The sequence below is a fragment of the Cetorhinus maximus genome, chromosome 18, assembly GCF_964194155.1.
Source record: "Cetorhinus maximus chromosome 18, sCetMax3.hap1.1, whole genome shotgun sequence".
NCBI lineage: Eukaryota > Metazoa > Chordata > Chondrichthyes > Lamniformes > Cetorhinidae > Cetorhinus > Cetorhinus maximus.
The window spans coordinates 34,573,183-34,589,898 of record NC_135896.1 but is presented as its reverse complement, the minus strand read 5'-3'; the positions used below and the strand labels follow the sequence as shown (position 1 = coordinate 34,589,898).

General features: G+C 40.8%; 1 protein-coding gene across 8 annotated transcripts in view; it reads left to right on the top strand.

Annotated features, from left to right (window-relative positions):
* The window catches only part of ppp2r5ca (protein phosphatase 2, regulatory subunit B', gamma a), a 308,188-nt gene that overhangs the window by 231,134 nt on the left and 60,338 nt on the right, over positions 1–16,716 (top strand). For all 8 annotated transcript variants that reach the window (XM_078562375.1, XM_078562376.1, XM_078562368.1 and 5 more), the window contains 2 exons: positions 11,362–11,561; positions 15,627–15,737. In XM_078562375.1, the coding sequence (XP_078418501.1) occupies positions 11,493–11,561; positions 15,627–15,737 (180 nt within the window). In that variant the 5' untranslated portion in view covers positions 11,362–11,492. The remainder of the gene's footprint in view (positions 1–11,361; positions 11,562–15,626; positions 15,738–16,716) is intronic.

Here is a 16,716-nt window from a genome sequence, read left to right as displayed (position 1 = left end):
ACTCCTTATGAGCAAGGACACTGGCAGCAGAGTTTTGGATGACCTAAGTCCATGGAGGGCAGAATATGGGAGATCAGCCAGGAGTGCAATGGAGCAGTCAAGTCTAAAGGTTACAAAGGCACGAATGAGGTTTCGGCAGCAGATGAGCTGAGGCCGGGGTGAAGTTGGGCGAGGTTAATGAGGTGGAAATAGGCTGTCTTAGTGATGGCACGGATATGTGGTCAGAGCCTTTACTTGAGAAAGTTGACCAGTTTGTGAAGTCTCTGCACAGATGCTGCTAACACCACCTTTGATGGATGATTGCAATGCTGCTTGCAGCTGATTCTCTATTTTGACACTAATGCACAGCAGGTGGGACTGACTTTAGCCAGCAAACCTTCCATTTGATGTTTCTCTTTATATTTGTAATGTAAAGTCGTTGATCAAGCAAAACAACTTGATTCTTAATTCCTTTAAAGATGCTTGTCAAAGTGTGGTTGGGCTTTGTGCATACTGTAGTAACACTTCCTCCATTCCTGGCAATAACCCATAAAATACAAATGCTGCAGAACTAGCAGCATGGTTTAATATTGTTGGTCCTGAAGCTTGTATGTTTTATCCAGAATGAGATGAGACTAGCATGCTTCCAACGATAGTGGAAGTATCCTGTTCTTAAAGGGCATCCTCAGACTTAGTTAGTTCCAGGAACTAGTTGCATCTTTGACCTCCTCCCACTTAAAAAATCAAGATTTGCATTTATTAAGTGCTTTTCACGACAGTTGGATGTCTTAAAGCAATTTACAGCCACTGAAATACTTTTGAAGTATAATGGTGTAAGAAACGTAGCAGCCAATTTGTGCACAGTAACCCCCACATTCAGCTACGTGATAATGAACAGATTTTTTTAAATTAAAGCAAAATACTGCGGATGCTGGAAATCTAGAACAAAAACAAAAGTACCTGGAAAAACTCAGCAGGTCTGACAGCATCTGCAGAGAGGGATACAGTTGACGTTTTGAGTCCGTATGACCCTTCATCAAAACTAAGAAATATGGAACATTTTTTTTGTGTGATGTTGATTGAAGAATAAATATTGGCTAGGACACCAAGGATATCTCCCTTGCACTTCTTTAAAATGGTGCCATGGGGTCTTTTACATCCACCCAAACAGGCAAATGGCGCTTCGGTTGATCGTCTCATCCAAAGGAGGGCACATTGCTGCACTCTGTCAGTACTGCAATAAGTTGTCAGCCTTGATTTTTGTACTTGTGCCCTGGAGTAGAACTTGAGCCCAGAACTTTGTGACTTGGAGGCTATCAACTGAGCCACAGCTGGAATTTTAAGTTCCAAACATCTGGATTTACATCTGAGAATCCTAACGTTAACAGACTTTATTTTAAGGCAGAGTTGAATTATTCACTCCCAGGCTTCCCGATCATCTTTCCAAAATGTAAGGACACTTTACAATAGTCATCTCTTAGTAGTTAAATTCTCATGGTGATAACTTTGTTGCCCATAGGAATCGGATGGATAGCTGGATCAGGACAGACATTTGTGGTCTGTAGAAACTTTATTGATGGAGATAGCTTTTTAACCAAGCTCATTGTGTTAAGTTTATATCCAAAACATCTAAATTGTCTGAATAGAGCTCAGGTCTCAGCTGTCTTGATGGGAACTATGAATGTAGCTTTGAGAATAGCAGCCAAAGGATTCTGTGTGGAATCAATTTTTCCTGCAAAAACTTCATGAACCAAATTGCAGCTACTATGGACATTTGGAAGACCCAGCAAATTCTTAACTGTCTTGGTAAGCTCAAGTCCTCGGCCACCAAGCTCTGGTGCTTTCAGTTGTTGAGCAGTATAGGAGGAAATTTTATCTGATCCAAACAATGTAAGTAGACTGCAATAAGGTAAATGTTAGGAATAAGATTTATAGTAAGTGAAGCACATCTTAAGCCTCTCAAATGAAGGTGTCCGTTTTTAGGAGTAAGATGTTTTTAAAATGTATAAGATTTGATGGATATGAATTTTCTAGGAGAGAGGGATAAACTGCTGTTTCCTGTCATGTTCCTCTGCTACTCAGTGGTTGGTCACCGTTGCCTTGAACACAGCCAAACAATCTAATGGGGACCCTGTGCAATCCAGATTCATAAGTGCTTTTTGGAAAATTTGATAAGTTGCATGTGGAATTTGAATTTAGTTTCAGGTGGTCCTCCACAAGGATAACAACATGCTGCTAAAACATGGAAGTCTTCTATAGGTTGCAGATATTTTTTTTTTCTGGATTATTTGGTTTTATAGGAGGTATTTCAAATGAACAATTCCATACTTTTTACTTTTCTAGTAAAGGATGTGTCTCAAGGTGACAACACCAGATGTTTCCCCTGCCCTCCCTATGATGGTTGAGTTTTGAATGAGAAAAACATGATCTAATATTAATCTCTCATGCTTTTCCAAATATTTTTTACTTTGATTTTAAATCCAGTGCGATTATATTAGAATATCAAGATGTTATAGTTATTTTGAGAAACAGCTATCATTTAGCAGTTTTCGGGTTTTATCATCACCTAGCAACACAGATAAAAGCACAAATTGAGTTTGTTTTTGCATCCTGAATGGTTTGCTTTGAAGAAGTACTTCTGTTGCTAATTTCCTCAGTGTTTGATTCCTTTAAAGCATGTTATTAAATAATGCAGCAAATGAATTTTAAAATTACTTCTGAATTGAAATTTACAGCAGCATCTTTGTTGCCATAACTAAAATCACAATAACTTCCAAAAGGATTACAGAAAATATTTTTTAAAAAGTTGCTCAGTATTTAGAAACATTTTTGTTGTGGGCTTTTGCCACATACTGCATGTGTGGAAAATATGTAGTGTAAAACACTTTCATATTTAAAACAGCACATCCTGTATGTGTGTTTTGTACTCCGCAATCCAGATGTTGCTCATTGACTTTGTTTTTCATTTGTAACATTCACAGAATGGCGGGTGCACTAACCTGAAGTCTGAAACTGTTGAGCATTTTCTAATCCGTTTCTTCACGAAATAGTAATTAAATTGATTGGCCTGTGGCCCTGTCTACTCAACAGTCAGACTTTGTGCCCTGAAAGGGTCAAAGCTTCATCTTGGCAGCAGAATAATATGTTGTGCATTGCACTTGCCTCCTTTATAAAAGTCTATTACCTGACCAGCCATGCATGCCATGGGTCTCTTACGAAAGCTGGTTGATCAGCAAGTTGCCATGAAGCTGTGAAGTGTATGTCAAGGCTGACTAGTTGGATTTTTCGAGGAGCTCAATGGCATGAATGTTGTCTGCGTGGATTTTCAGAAGGCAGTTAGGTCCCGCAAAAGTTAATTAAAATGTTTGACTCCATGGTTGTGATTCATATATTCCATGAAAGGTGTTGAAATTTCTTGAGGTGAAGCTGAAAGACTTCTAGTTTTAGTATTCAATGCTAAATTTGTTGAACCAATGCAGAACACCAATCACCAAAACTAAGAGATTGTTGAACTAAATAGCCAAAACTGCGGAATGCAAGTGAAAGGAAGTTATGTCCAGATTGTACAGTGTTCTGTTTAGACCACACTTTGGATAGAGTGCTCAATTTTGCTCACCGTGGAGCTCGGGAGCAGCACAGAGAAGAACCAAGAAGCTGACTTCTACTGTAAAAGCTCTGATTTGGTAAAAGATCAGTAAAACTTGGGATTTTCAGCCTGGAAAAAGAGCATCTAAGGGGGATATGAGATAGTTAAGGGAATGGGAAAAGTAACACAAATATTGCTCCAATTTGCTAGAACATCCTAAGGAGGCACAAGTTCCAATTAGTAAATTTAGGATTGAGTTGATCAGCAAGTCGGCATGAAACCGTGAAAAGTATGTTAAATCTGACTAGTTTAGTTGGATTTTTTGAGGTCATTGGCATGAATGTTGTCTGTGTGGATTTTCAGAGGCAGTTAGTAAGGTCCAGCAAAAGATTAGAAAAAATGAAAGGACACCTAATTGAAGGCAACCTTATGACATGGGTTAATAATTAAAAACAAAAAGCTAAAAGCTACTGCGGATGCTGGAAATCCAAAACAAAAACAGAATTACCTGGAAAAACTCAGCAGGTCTGGCAGCATCGGTGGAGAAGAAAAGAGTCGACGTTTCGAGTCCACATGACCCTTCAACAGAACTGAGTATAGTTAGGAGAGGGGTGAAATATAAGCTGGTTTAAGGTGGGGGGGCGGGGGGAGAGAAGTTGAGGGTGGGGTGGTTGTAGGGACAAGCAAGCAGTGATAGGAGCAGATAATCAAAAGATGTCATAGGCAAAAGGATTAAAGAGGTGTTGAAGGTGGTGATATTATCTAAGAAAAGTGCTAATTAAGAATGGATGGCAGGACACTCAAGGTACAGCTCTAGTGGGGGTGGGGTGGAAAGACTGACAAGGTATTAGTTGTAGATTTAAAAATAATGGAAATAGGTGGGAAAAGAAAAATCTATATAAATTATTGACAAAAACAAAAGGGAGGGGGAAGAAACGGGGTGGGGATGGGGGGAGGGAGTTTAAGATCTAAAGTTGTTGAATTCAATATTCAGCCCGGAAGGCTGTAAAGTGCCTAGTCGGAAGATGAGGTGCTGTTCCTCCAGTTTGCGTTGGGCTTCACTGGAACAATGCAGCAAGCCAAGGACAGACATGTGGGCAAGAGAGCAGGGTGGAGTGTTAAAATGGCAAGCGACAGGGAGGTTTGGGTCTTTCTTGCGGACAGACCGCAGGTGTTCTGCAAAGCGGTCGCCCAGTTTGCGTTTGGTCTCTCCAATGTAGAGGAGACCGCATTGGGAGCAACGAATGCAGTAGACTAAGTTAGGGGAAATGCAAGTGAAATGCTGCTTCACTTGAAAGGAGTGTTTGGGCCCTTGGACGGTGAGGAGAGAGGAAGTGAAGGGGCAGGTGTTGCATCTTATGTGTGGGCATGGGGAGGTGCCATAGGTGGGGGTTGAGGAGTAGGGGGTGATGGAGGAGTGGACCAGGATGTCCCGGAGGGAACGATCCCTACGGAATGCCGCCAGGGAGGGTGAAGGGAAGATGTGTTTGGTGGTGGCATCATGCTGGAGTTGGCGGAAATGGCGGAGGATGATCCTTTGAATGCGGAGGCTGGTGGGGTGATAAGTGAGGACAAGGGGGACCCTATCATGTTTCTGGGAGGGAGGAGAAGGCGTGAGGGCGGATGCACGGGATATGAGCCGGATACGGTTGAGGACCCTGTCAACGACCGTGGGTGGAAAACCTCGGTTAAGGAAGAAGGAGGACATGTCAGAGGAACTGTTTTTGAAGGTAGCGTCATCAGAACAGATGCGACGGAGGCGAAGGAACTGAGAGAATGGGATGGAGTCCTTACAGGAAGCGGGGTGTGAGGAGCTGTAGTCGAGGTAGCTGTGGGAGTCGGTAGGCTTGTAATAGATATTGGTGGACAGTCTATCATCAGAAATTGAGACAGAGAGGTCAAGGAAGGTGAAGAGAAGTGTCAGAGATGGACCATGTGAAAATGATGGAGGGGTGGAGATTGGAAGCAAAATTAATAAATTTTTCCAGGTCCCGACGAGAGCATGAAGCAGCACCGAAGTAATCATCGATGTACCGGAGAAAGAGTTGTGGGAGGGGGCCGGAGTAGGACTGGAACAAGGAATGTTCCACATACCCCATAAAGAGACAGGCATAGCTGGGGCCCATGCGGGTACCCATAGCCACACCTTTTATTTGGAGGAAGTGAGAGGAGTTAAAGGAGAAATTGTTCAGTGTGAGAACAAGTTCAGCCAGACGGAGGAGAGTAGTGGTGGATGGGGATTGTTCGGGCCTCTGTTCAAGGAAGAAGCTAAGGGCCCTCAGACCATCCTGGTGGGGGATGGAGGTGTAGAGGGATTGGACATCAATGGTGAAGAGGAAGCGGTTGGGGCCAGGGAACTGGAAATTGTTGATGTAACGTAAGGTGTCAGAGGAATCATGGATGTAGGTGGGAAGGGACTGGACAAGGGGAGAGAGAAGGGAGTCAAGATAACGAGAAATGAGTTCCATGCGGCAGGAACAGGCTGACACGATCGGTCTGCCAGGACACTTCTGTTTGTGGATTTTGGGTAGGAGGTAGAAGTGGGCCGTCCGAGGTTGGGCGACTATCAGGTTGGAAGCTGTGGGAGGAAGATCTCCAGAGGAGATGAGGTCAGTGACAGTCCTGGAAACAATGGCTTGATGTTCTGTGGTGGGGTCATGGTCCAGGGAGAGGTAGGAGGAAGTGTCTGCGAGTTGACGCTCAGCCTCCGCGAGGTAGAGGTCAGTGCGCCAGACAACAACAGCACCACCCTTGTCAGCGGGTTTGATGACAATGTTGGGGTTGGACCTGAGAGAACGAAGTGCAGTAAGTTCAGAGAGAGACAGATTAGAATGGGTGAGAGGAGCAGAGAAATTGAGACGGCTAATGTCACGCCGACAGTTCTCAATGAAAAGATCAAGAGAAGGTAAGAATCCAGAGGGAGGAGGGGTGGGGCGACTGCTTTGCAGAACACCTGCGGTCTGTCCGCAAGAAAGACCCAAACCTCCCTGTCGCTTGCCATTTTAACACTCCACCCTGCTCTCTTGCCCACATGTCTGTCCTTGGCTTGCTGCATTGTTCCAGTGAAGCCCAACGCAAACTGGAGGAACAGCACCTCATCTTCCGACTAGGCACTTTACAGCCTTCCGGGCTGAATATTGAATTCAACAACTTTAGATCTTAAACTCCCCCTCCCCCCATCCCCACCCCGTTTCTTCCTCCCTTTTTTTTTCAATAATTTATATAGATTTTTCTTTTCCCACCTATTTCCATTATTTTTAAATCTACAACTAATACCTTGTTAGTCTTTCCACCCCACCCCCACTAGAGCTGTACCTTGAGTATCCTGCCATCCATTCTTAATTAGCACTTTTCTTAGATAATATCACCACCTTCAACACCTCTTTGATCCTTTTGTCTGTGACATCTTTTGATTATCTGCTCCTATCACTGCTTGCCTGTCCCCACAACCACCCGACCCTCAACTTCTCTCCTCCCCCGCCCCCCACCTTAGACCAGCTTATATTTCACCTCTCTCCTAACTATACTTCAGTTCTGCTGAAGGGTCATGAGGACTCGAAACGTCGACTCTTTTCTTCTCCACCGATGCTGCCAGACCTGCTGAGTTTTTCCAGGTAATTCTGTTTTTGTTTTGGGTTAATAATTAGTTGAGCGATAAAAGCCAGAATAGGGATAAAGAGAATACACTCTGATTTGCAGGGTTTGATAAATGATGTTCCTTGGGGCCCTGTTCTAGGGCCTCGGCATTTGAGTGAAATAATAGGGAATTGTATATGCAGGAGGGTATAGTAAGTTGCATATATGGAAGCAGAAAGTTACAAAGGGATTTGAGTAGACTAAGTGGACAAAACAGTGGCCAGTGGCATTCCAGATCAAAGAAAGACACATCAGAATATTTGAGAGTGCTGAGGAGATGTGGAAGAACAAAAGGAGTTTGTGTTTATTTGTACAAATCACTAAATGGAATCTTGGCCTTTATTTCAAGGGAGTTGGTATACAAAAGTGAAGAAGTAATGCTTCATTTGTACCAAATATTGGTCAAACCCCATCTGATGTACAGCATTCATGTTGGATACCAAACCTCAGGAGAGATGTATTCACCTTCAGAGGCACAGTGCTGTTTCACCAGAATTATAGAGCTTTAAAGGGTCAAAGTCAGGGCAAGTTGAATGAACTTGGCTTGCATTCCCTCAATTATGGAAGATTGAGTAGTATAATCAATGTCTTTAAAATATGATTTGATAAGGTATATAAAGAGAAACTCTCCTCTGGTGGGGCGGCAAGTCTGGAACAAGGATGCTGAATCAAATTCAACTTTCAAAACTGATCTTGATGTTTTTTTGTTACATGACAAGGAATATGGAGCAAAGATGCTTACTATAAATTGCGGGGTAAAAGTCGACCAGGCATATAAGACAACCCCATTTTTCCGGTCCCAAAAATCATGCTTTTGCATATACACGGCATTTCAGCCATGACATGCTATGCTCACATTAGTAGTCAGCCTCAATTTTTCACCCCACAATTGGATGTTTTGCTTATCGGCACCCTATAACTTGGTGCAGTGGATCAAGCAAGCAATATGCCTGTGTAACAAAGATGCGTGGGTGTTTAAGACATGCCTACACAGAACAGATCCTCCATGGTGAACAAGAATGGCAACCACCCACACCAGTGGTTCACTTTTATACTTGCTATATAAGCCAACCCCTGTGTTTGTTTGTTTGGAGGAATTTTTCGAGGCTTCAAAGGATGACTTACATGCTTACATCTATGGTAACTGTCATGGAGGTACAGGTCAGCTATGATCTAATTGAATGACGGAGCAGAATGGCTTACTCGTGCTCCTACGTTAATCAGATTTATGTTTCTAAAAAAGTTTTAAAGAAGTGCTTACAAGTTCATTATGTACCTGTGTTTATGTCTGACAAGTCAGGTTAAACAACATTTTCCCTTGTTGTAAAAGAAGTTGAGAATATTGAGATCTGCATTAGATTACTTTGCAATCATGAAAAGAGTGCAACTTCTTTTCAATAGCAGTTGTCTTGTTTATTTCTGCTGACACCACGTGATTCCTCTCCACGTCACACTAACACAGGAAGTGTTGAATTCAAAGTAAATAGGACATGGAGCTATTTTGCAAGATTTCTGCTTGCAGCCCTAAAACAAAGGGGAAAAGGCAGTGTGTGATTATAGTTACTTTCCATTTATACAATTTTATTCAGAGTCCTTCTAGGACCTCGTTGGTCAGGTAGCAGTCTAATTATTTACCTGTGATGTAACTGTGTTTAACCCATCGGGGGACCAGGTGGCTGACCGTTCACTATTAGATACAGTAAAAAGGGAAATCACAAGATGTTCAATATGGATTTTTGGGAACTACCGGCCCGTTTTTGGGGCATGGCCTCATCAGATTAGGAGGAATTCTGCTCTAGTAAATACATTGTTGACGAAGGACACCAACCTGCCATCATTTCTGAAAACCTGACAAGTTCATTCGAAATTAGCAAAGGTGTGGCTTTCACTTACTATGACCTCTTATTACATTTGGGATGGAATTCTCAGGTATCTCCAATCAATAGATAGGTCTTCAAAAAGAAGGTAACAACGCCTCACTTAATCAAGTAGTGTGTCCCTCAACAGCTTTAGCAAGCATTAAGTATGCCTATTTGCAGATCCCCATTTAATCAAAGCTACTTTTGTACATTTGTAACCACTAATACAAGTGTATAGCTTCAGCTTTTATGCAGCCATTTGTGTTGGACTGTTGCATATCTCCTCCTTTAAATAATTGGCTTCGAGTTCTTTCAAAAACAGCCATCAGTAAATTCTCACCTTTTGTCAGCTGATTAGCTTCCTCATCAAATACAATAAAACCATGTACAGTAAGATGACTAATTTGGGTCCAAAGCAAAACAGATTTAATTTTCCCCACATGTCAGTAACTTCATATTAATGGTTTAAACCATATGCACTTAAAATGGCATTTTATTCTCCCACATGCATGCATGTGGACTTATCAATTGGCAGTATTTTATTGATGCAGATTTGAATATTTTGAACTCTGTAGCTTTGGAATATTATCTAGACAGTAGAAGGCATTTAGCTGCAGAATGGGTCATTATGTAAAAACAGTTTGTGAAGTAAAGTGCATAGCATTTTTTATTCGCAAAAAATAGAGAGTGGTTGTCTTGCATTTTTATGTTCTTTCATGGGACATGAACATTACTGACAAGGCCAGCATTTGTTGCCCATCCCTAGTTGCCCTTGAGAAGATGGTGGTGAGCTGCTGCCTTGACTGCTGCAGTCCATTTGGTGCAGGTACACCCAGAGTACTGTTAGGAAGGGGTTTCTAGGATTTGGTCTGGTGACGCAGAAGGAATAGCAATATAATGTAGTTCCAAGTCAGGATGGCGTGTAGTTTGGAGAAGAACTTGCAGGTGGTGGTGTTCCCTTCATCTGCTGCCCTTGTCCTTCTAGGTGGTAGAGATCTCCGGGTTTAAAAAGTGCTGAGAGTTGCTGCACTGCATCTTGTAGATGGTGCACACTGCTACCACTGTGAGCTGGTGGTGGAGGGAGTGAATGTTGAAGGTGGTGAATAGGGTGCTGATCAAGCAAGCTGCTTTGTCCTGGATGGTGTTGGGCTTCTCGTGTTGCTGGAGCTATACTCATCCAGGCAAGTGGAGAATATTCCATCACACTCTTGATGTGCCTTGTGGAAGGTGGACAAGCTTTGGGGATTCGAGAGGTGAATTACTTGCTGTGGAATTTCCAGCCTCTGACCTGCTCTTTTAGCTACATTTTTTATATGACTGGCCCAGTTCAGTTTCTGGTCTGTGGTCATCCCCAGGATGTTGATATTGGGGGATTCAGCAATACAATTTGAATGTCATGGGGAGATGGTTGAATTCACTCTTGTTGGAGATGGTCATTGCCTGTCACTTGTGCAGTGTGAATGTTACTTGCCAAACATCAGTGCAAGCCTGAATGTTGTCCAGGAGTTGCTGCATATGGACACAGACTGCTTCATTATCCGAGGAGTTTCGAATGGTGCTGAACATTGCGCAATCATCAGCGAGCATCCCCATTTCTGACCTAATAAATGGAAGGTTATTGATGAAACAACTGAAGATGGTTGGGCATAGGACACTGCGCTGAGGAACTCCTGCAGCGATGTCCTGGGACTGAGATGATTGGCCTCCAACAACCGCAACTATATCTAGATTTAACTCCAACCAATGGAGAGTTTTCCCGCTGATTCTCATTGACTTTAATTTTGATAGGATTCCTTTATTCCACACTCAACAAAGGGCAGTCACTCTTTGCACCTTCAATTCAGCTGTTTTGCCCATGTTCGGATGAAGGCTGCAGTGAGGTCACTGAACATCAGTGAACAGGTCTTTGCTGTGAAAGTGCTACTTGATAGCACTGTCGACACCACCTTCCATCACTTTGCTGAAGATTGAGAGTAGGCTGACGGGTGGTAATTGGCCTGATTGGATTTGCCCTGCTTTTTGCGGACAGAGCATACCTGGCAATTGTCTGGTAGATGCTAGTATTGTAGCTGCATTGTTGCTGTATGAATTCCAAATTTTGAGTATCTGAACCCTAATTCTGTGTAAATATCTTATTCCCTTGTGAAATATGGACAATTGTGACATGTATTATATTCGGACTAAGTGTTTGCTATGGTAGTCCTGATCTTTCTCTATTCAGCATAAAAATGAAGCAGATAAACTTTTGGGTCATTATTCTTTGCAATCTTTAAAAGAACAAATGTGATTTTTGTTTTGTAGATGTTCCTGCACCTGAACAAGAAAAGCTTTTTATTCAAAAACTGCGTCAGTGCTGTGTCCTTTTCGACTTTATTGCTGATCCACTTAGTGACTTAAAATGGAAGGAAGTGAAAAGGGCTGCTTTAAGTGAAATGGTGGAATATATCACACACAACCGCAATGTTATCACAGAGCCCATTTATCCAGAAGTAGTCCATGTGGTAAGTAATTTGTCAGCATACTGTGCGGCACTTGACCAGGGATAAATATTTAATGGCTGATAGAGCATGAACACCTAGATTTTGCCCACCATCTCTGTAAAAATGCTTAATTTAATTTGATTGGCTGCCAATGCAAAAGCAAAATATGCAACATAGATTCTTAAACTGGTACCAGTCCAGACTAGTTGAACTATGTTGGACGAGTGTCAATTGGAATTTGAACACACTTCTGCAAAACTATACAAAGTACTATGAATTAGTAGTTATAGAAATATTCACCCTTGCATACTGAATCTATTTCCATCAAAAAAAAATCTTGTTATTTGGAATGGTGACCCAGTCACTTGTCAAGTAATCCACAAATAATATGCGGATCATTTTTACAGATGCAGATTAGCCAGCTAATCATTAACTCCAGTTAGAACTCAAGTTTTGCAGCAACCTACCAGAGGTGTCAAATGTAAAATTTTCTTCCAGAGCACAACAGAAGAAAGACCAGGCTTCAATCTTTCAATACCTGTTTAGAATAAAGGTGATGAAATAATTAATGACCATCTTTATACCAAAAATTAAGAGTGGTAAATAAGAAATAACCCATTCAGCCGAGCTCTTATCTTAACTTCTTGGCATAGTATATTTGGTAGGGACTTTTTAAAACAAAAAGGTCTCAGAAGTAGGCAATTTGTTTTAAAAGACTTTTGGAGCAATGCCCATATGTTTGGTGTGCACTCTTGCATTGGAAATCTGAGAAAAAAACAGAAAATTATTGTACTACAGAAGATTACAGACCTGTAAAGTGAGAAGATGGATTATGACATTTCAGGTGTGTACTATTATCAGAACTGAAGACTGAAAGATGAGCAACTGTTTTGGCGATAGATACCAGATACAGCAATCACAGGAAGGAAGTTGGTCAGTTAATGACTTGCAAACTGCTTAATAAGCTCAGGATAATCGGTGATGCAGAGATTAAGAAAGGATAAAATTATGTGCAAATGAGTAGAGGGGGTGTCACGGAAGTGTACATACAAACAAAATGTGAGAACAATAGAGAGAGTGAGATTGTTTTGTCTATTTCTTATGGGAAAAAGTAGGTTCATGCTCTGGGCTTTCACTTTAGGCTGTGCTCATTCTGACTTGAGAGTCTCCAATTTAAGTGTCACCCTGTCTACCCTCCTCCAAACACCAACAGACTGTGCCCACATCACAAGAACCACTACTATGGCGTTCTAGATAATGTTTGAAGTTGATCATTGTTCCAATATTTCTGAAGTGTGTGTTGAGCTTTATTGGAATAGTGCAAGAGATTGAAGACAGGTGTCAGCATAGGAATTGAAAGAAGATGGCAAGCCAGAGAGTTCCAGACCACACTTGCAGGCAAAATAGAGATGTTCAATGAAGTAATCACTTAATCTGTGTTTGGCCTCCTCAATGCAGAGGGCACTACAACTAGCAGTGAACACATGTCAGGTTAGAAGAAGTACATGTGAATTACTGCCTCATGGTAGGAGATTTTTAGCCCTGGAGAGTGGCAGGAAGGAAATAAATGGTATAGGTGTTTTGCTTCCTGCTGAAGTCATGCTAGAAGGTGCCAACCAAAGGAAAGCTGGATAGGGGTGAGCAAGAGGGACTAGTCTCTCTAGAAACCAGAGACTGGAGAGTACAATGTGCTTGGTGATGGTGAAAATTATAGAATATTACCTAATGAAGGTATAGAGACTGATGAGATGGATAATGGCAGTTAGGACCTCTTTTCATTAGGAATGGCATAAGAGTAGAAACCTGGGAACTGAAATTAAGTTTTTATTTAAACATGTAATGAAGCAAGTATAGTACAAGTTGGTTAAAGATCCACATGTGAATGTCTTTCAGATTAATTGAAGCACATGAGATTAGAGATCAATTTAGGACTGAATTATTCTGCAGGGAAAAGATCAACAAATACATCGCCTATCAAGATTTGAATAACTCCAAGTTTTTAATCTATCAAAATGACCTTGAAGCTGTACCCTTTCATCTAAAATTTCAAAGAGGAACGTTTGTTACATATGCTGATGATTTTACAGTTTTATGTTGATTTGAACCAAACCAAGCTGAATTGTAGTGCACATGAAGCAATTGATCATCACATTATAAAGTTCACACTGTAGCTTTATCAAAACTTCCATCACTGCTTTGTCAAAATTTCAGTTTTATTTGGCATTTATCTATTTTTTTCCATAACCTTAGTTTTAGAAAATCTTTGCAGCTTTATAATCACAATTTGATAAACCAGGCTGTTCTGTTTGATATCTTATTCACTGTGCTTACACAGGAAATGAAACCACCATATGATATAAACTAAATAGTGAATATTCTTGTTACCCATTTTTTTGAATTCATTTATTTCACTTAAATCATTGCCGTTTCAAAGATGAACAGAGTAGCTTTGGATTACTCCACTAAAAGCTAGTACAGGAACGATGGACTAATTAACTTCCTTTCATGCTGTAAACATCTATGGTTTATGTTGAGTATGTCACAACAGTACAATTTTTTTAAATTTTGTACAACAACTTGTCTTTGTATGGAGCTGTTAAAGTAATAAAACGTCCCCAGACACTCTAGAGGAGTATTATAAAACAAATATCTGACACTGAGCCACAAGGTATTAGGACAGATAACTAAAAGCTTGGTCAAAGGAGTAGCGAGACAGAGATTTAGGGAGAGAATTCCAGATCTTAGGGCCTTGCCAGGTAAAGGCACAGCCACCAATGGTGGAATAATTAAAATCAGTTATGCTCAAGACCAGAAATGGAGGAGCACAGATATCTAAGGTTTGTGGATTGGAGGAGATTAGAGATATTGAGGGATTTGAGAAAACAAATATTTGACATCAAGGTGTTACTTAGCCAAGCCCATTGTAAACCAGCAAGCACAGTGATGACGGATGAATTTAGTGCGAGCTGGGTCACGGGCAGCGTAGTTTTGGATGGCCTCAAGTTTTTGGAGGGCAGAATGTGGGAGGCCAGCCACTTGTACATTGGAATAGTAAAGTCTAGAGGTAACAGACATGGATCAGAAGCAGATGTACTTAGGCAAGGGCAGATTTGGATAATGTTGTGGAAGTCCAAATAGGCGACGTCGGTGATGTCTAAACAGAAGTACTATAACAATATTTTACAAATGCTACCTTATTGCAAAGTTCTGGCCCCCAAGTCAAATATTTATACATAAGTAACTGGGTAGAATTTCGCTATTGGTTCCCCCCAATTGCTGTAAAATTGACTGATCCCCTGACAGTGTTAAAAAGTAATTATCAATATTTCTCCAGGGTTTCCACCAATCTTCTGCTAAAACTGCAGCCTGTATTGTGGCAAAATTGGTGTAAGGTTTTGGCTCAAAGTTTAAGGCAATGACAGATTTTAATTTAGCAGTTCAATCACGTCACTACCTCATCTGAGTGTACATGGATATCAGATGAAGGCAGGAGTAAACTCACATGGGATACTTCCACCCTTTGCTGGCTAAATCATCCTACAATCACTGCTATTTGGGCTAGATAATGAAGTGACCCAGCAAGAAGTTAACACCTTTATTTGGGTGGGGGCCATGGGGGAAGAGTTTGGAAAGAGAGAGGAAATTGATATGTAGAAAAATATGTTTGTTATACTCGCAATCATATTAGCTTTAATCATATTTTGCTGAAAGATGTTCTTGGGCTTTTTGAACAGTTTTCACTTTAAAATTTGGCTTTTCATAAATTTAAAAGATTCACTAAAATGGTTCTCCCAAAGATTGGGGCTTAGTGGTCCAAGCTGGCTACATTTTCCACTTTCCATTTTACTCAAAATAGTTTAAAAAGGCAATTTTTTAATCAACACAGTGAATTAGGTCCTGCCTTTGTTAGAGTTTCACTTATGGCTTGTGTGTTATCAAAATTTTTTTAAATTGTGGATAGGCTGCAACGATATTTTTGAACTAGAATTAATCTTTAGAATTGTTAACTTTTCCAATGGTTCAGCTATAGCAAACATGATTTTTAACAAATGTGAAATACTGCTAATCTCTGGAATACCTTTTCAGTTTGCAGTGAACATGTTTCGAACATTACCACCATCATCTAACCCCACAGGAGCAGAGTTTGACCCTGAAGAGGATGAACCAACACTGGAGGCTGCATGGCCTCATCTACAGGTACCAAATACTTAACTGTATTCAAACATTCTAATTCAGAGCTTATGATCCCATGAAAACCAGAGAAGAGAGCCTTATTTCTTAAATGAGATTCCCCTTTTTTACATTTTTCTGTTGCTTTTCTTTTGTTTCTTTTCTGTCGTTTGAAACCTTTTGTTGCTCAATTTCTTTAATTATTTACATACTGCGAAAATTTTGGCAGTGTGAAAATTGTTATATCTTTGAAGGACTGCTTAAATGCATTCTGTGATGCGCCATGCATGAACTGTTGTTTAATTTCAAAAAATTGGTTTGTTTTCATGTTTCCTGTTCAGTCAGCTGCTGAATACAACCGTGCATGGTTTCTCTGGCATGGGAAATTATCATGAAGCAGTGTCGTTTTGAAAGCTTTGCAACACCATGTGACCATTTTGTTTAGGAGGTCTTTCCATGCTGCAAATTAAGTATTGTTCTGGACCATGAACTGTTGGCACCAATTTATCTACGCACATGGAACAAAGCTTTTGTGTTTTCTGTTTTGTTACATTTTTTAAAACTGATGTACCAACGTTTGTATTTGCACTCCAAATCTTGGTCTACTGAGACCAATGTCTGGCAAATTTTCCAAATGGACTTTGACCAACGTGAACATTTTGTTTCAATTTTGGCATTTCATGAAATTTTCACCGTGGCAAACAACTAGAATGCTTGGAAAAGGAGGCTTCCAGAAGTTGCAAATTGGTTCAAACTCAGCACACCATCTTGTTGTGATAGCCTTGTTTGCTGGAAGGTGATTCGAGTGGAAAGTATATCCAAGCTTGCTTCTTTCTAAGCACTGACAATTCCAAGATCTACATTCTTCAAGATAATTCCCTGCCAATCAAAAACAGGTTTGATTCAGATAGGGAGAAAGCAATTGAGAATGACATAGTGTATGCATGAACTTTTGCATTCTCAGAATGTGGTTTTCCTGACTCCAGTCAGATTGAGTTGCCAATAC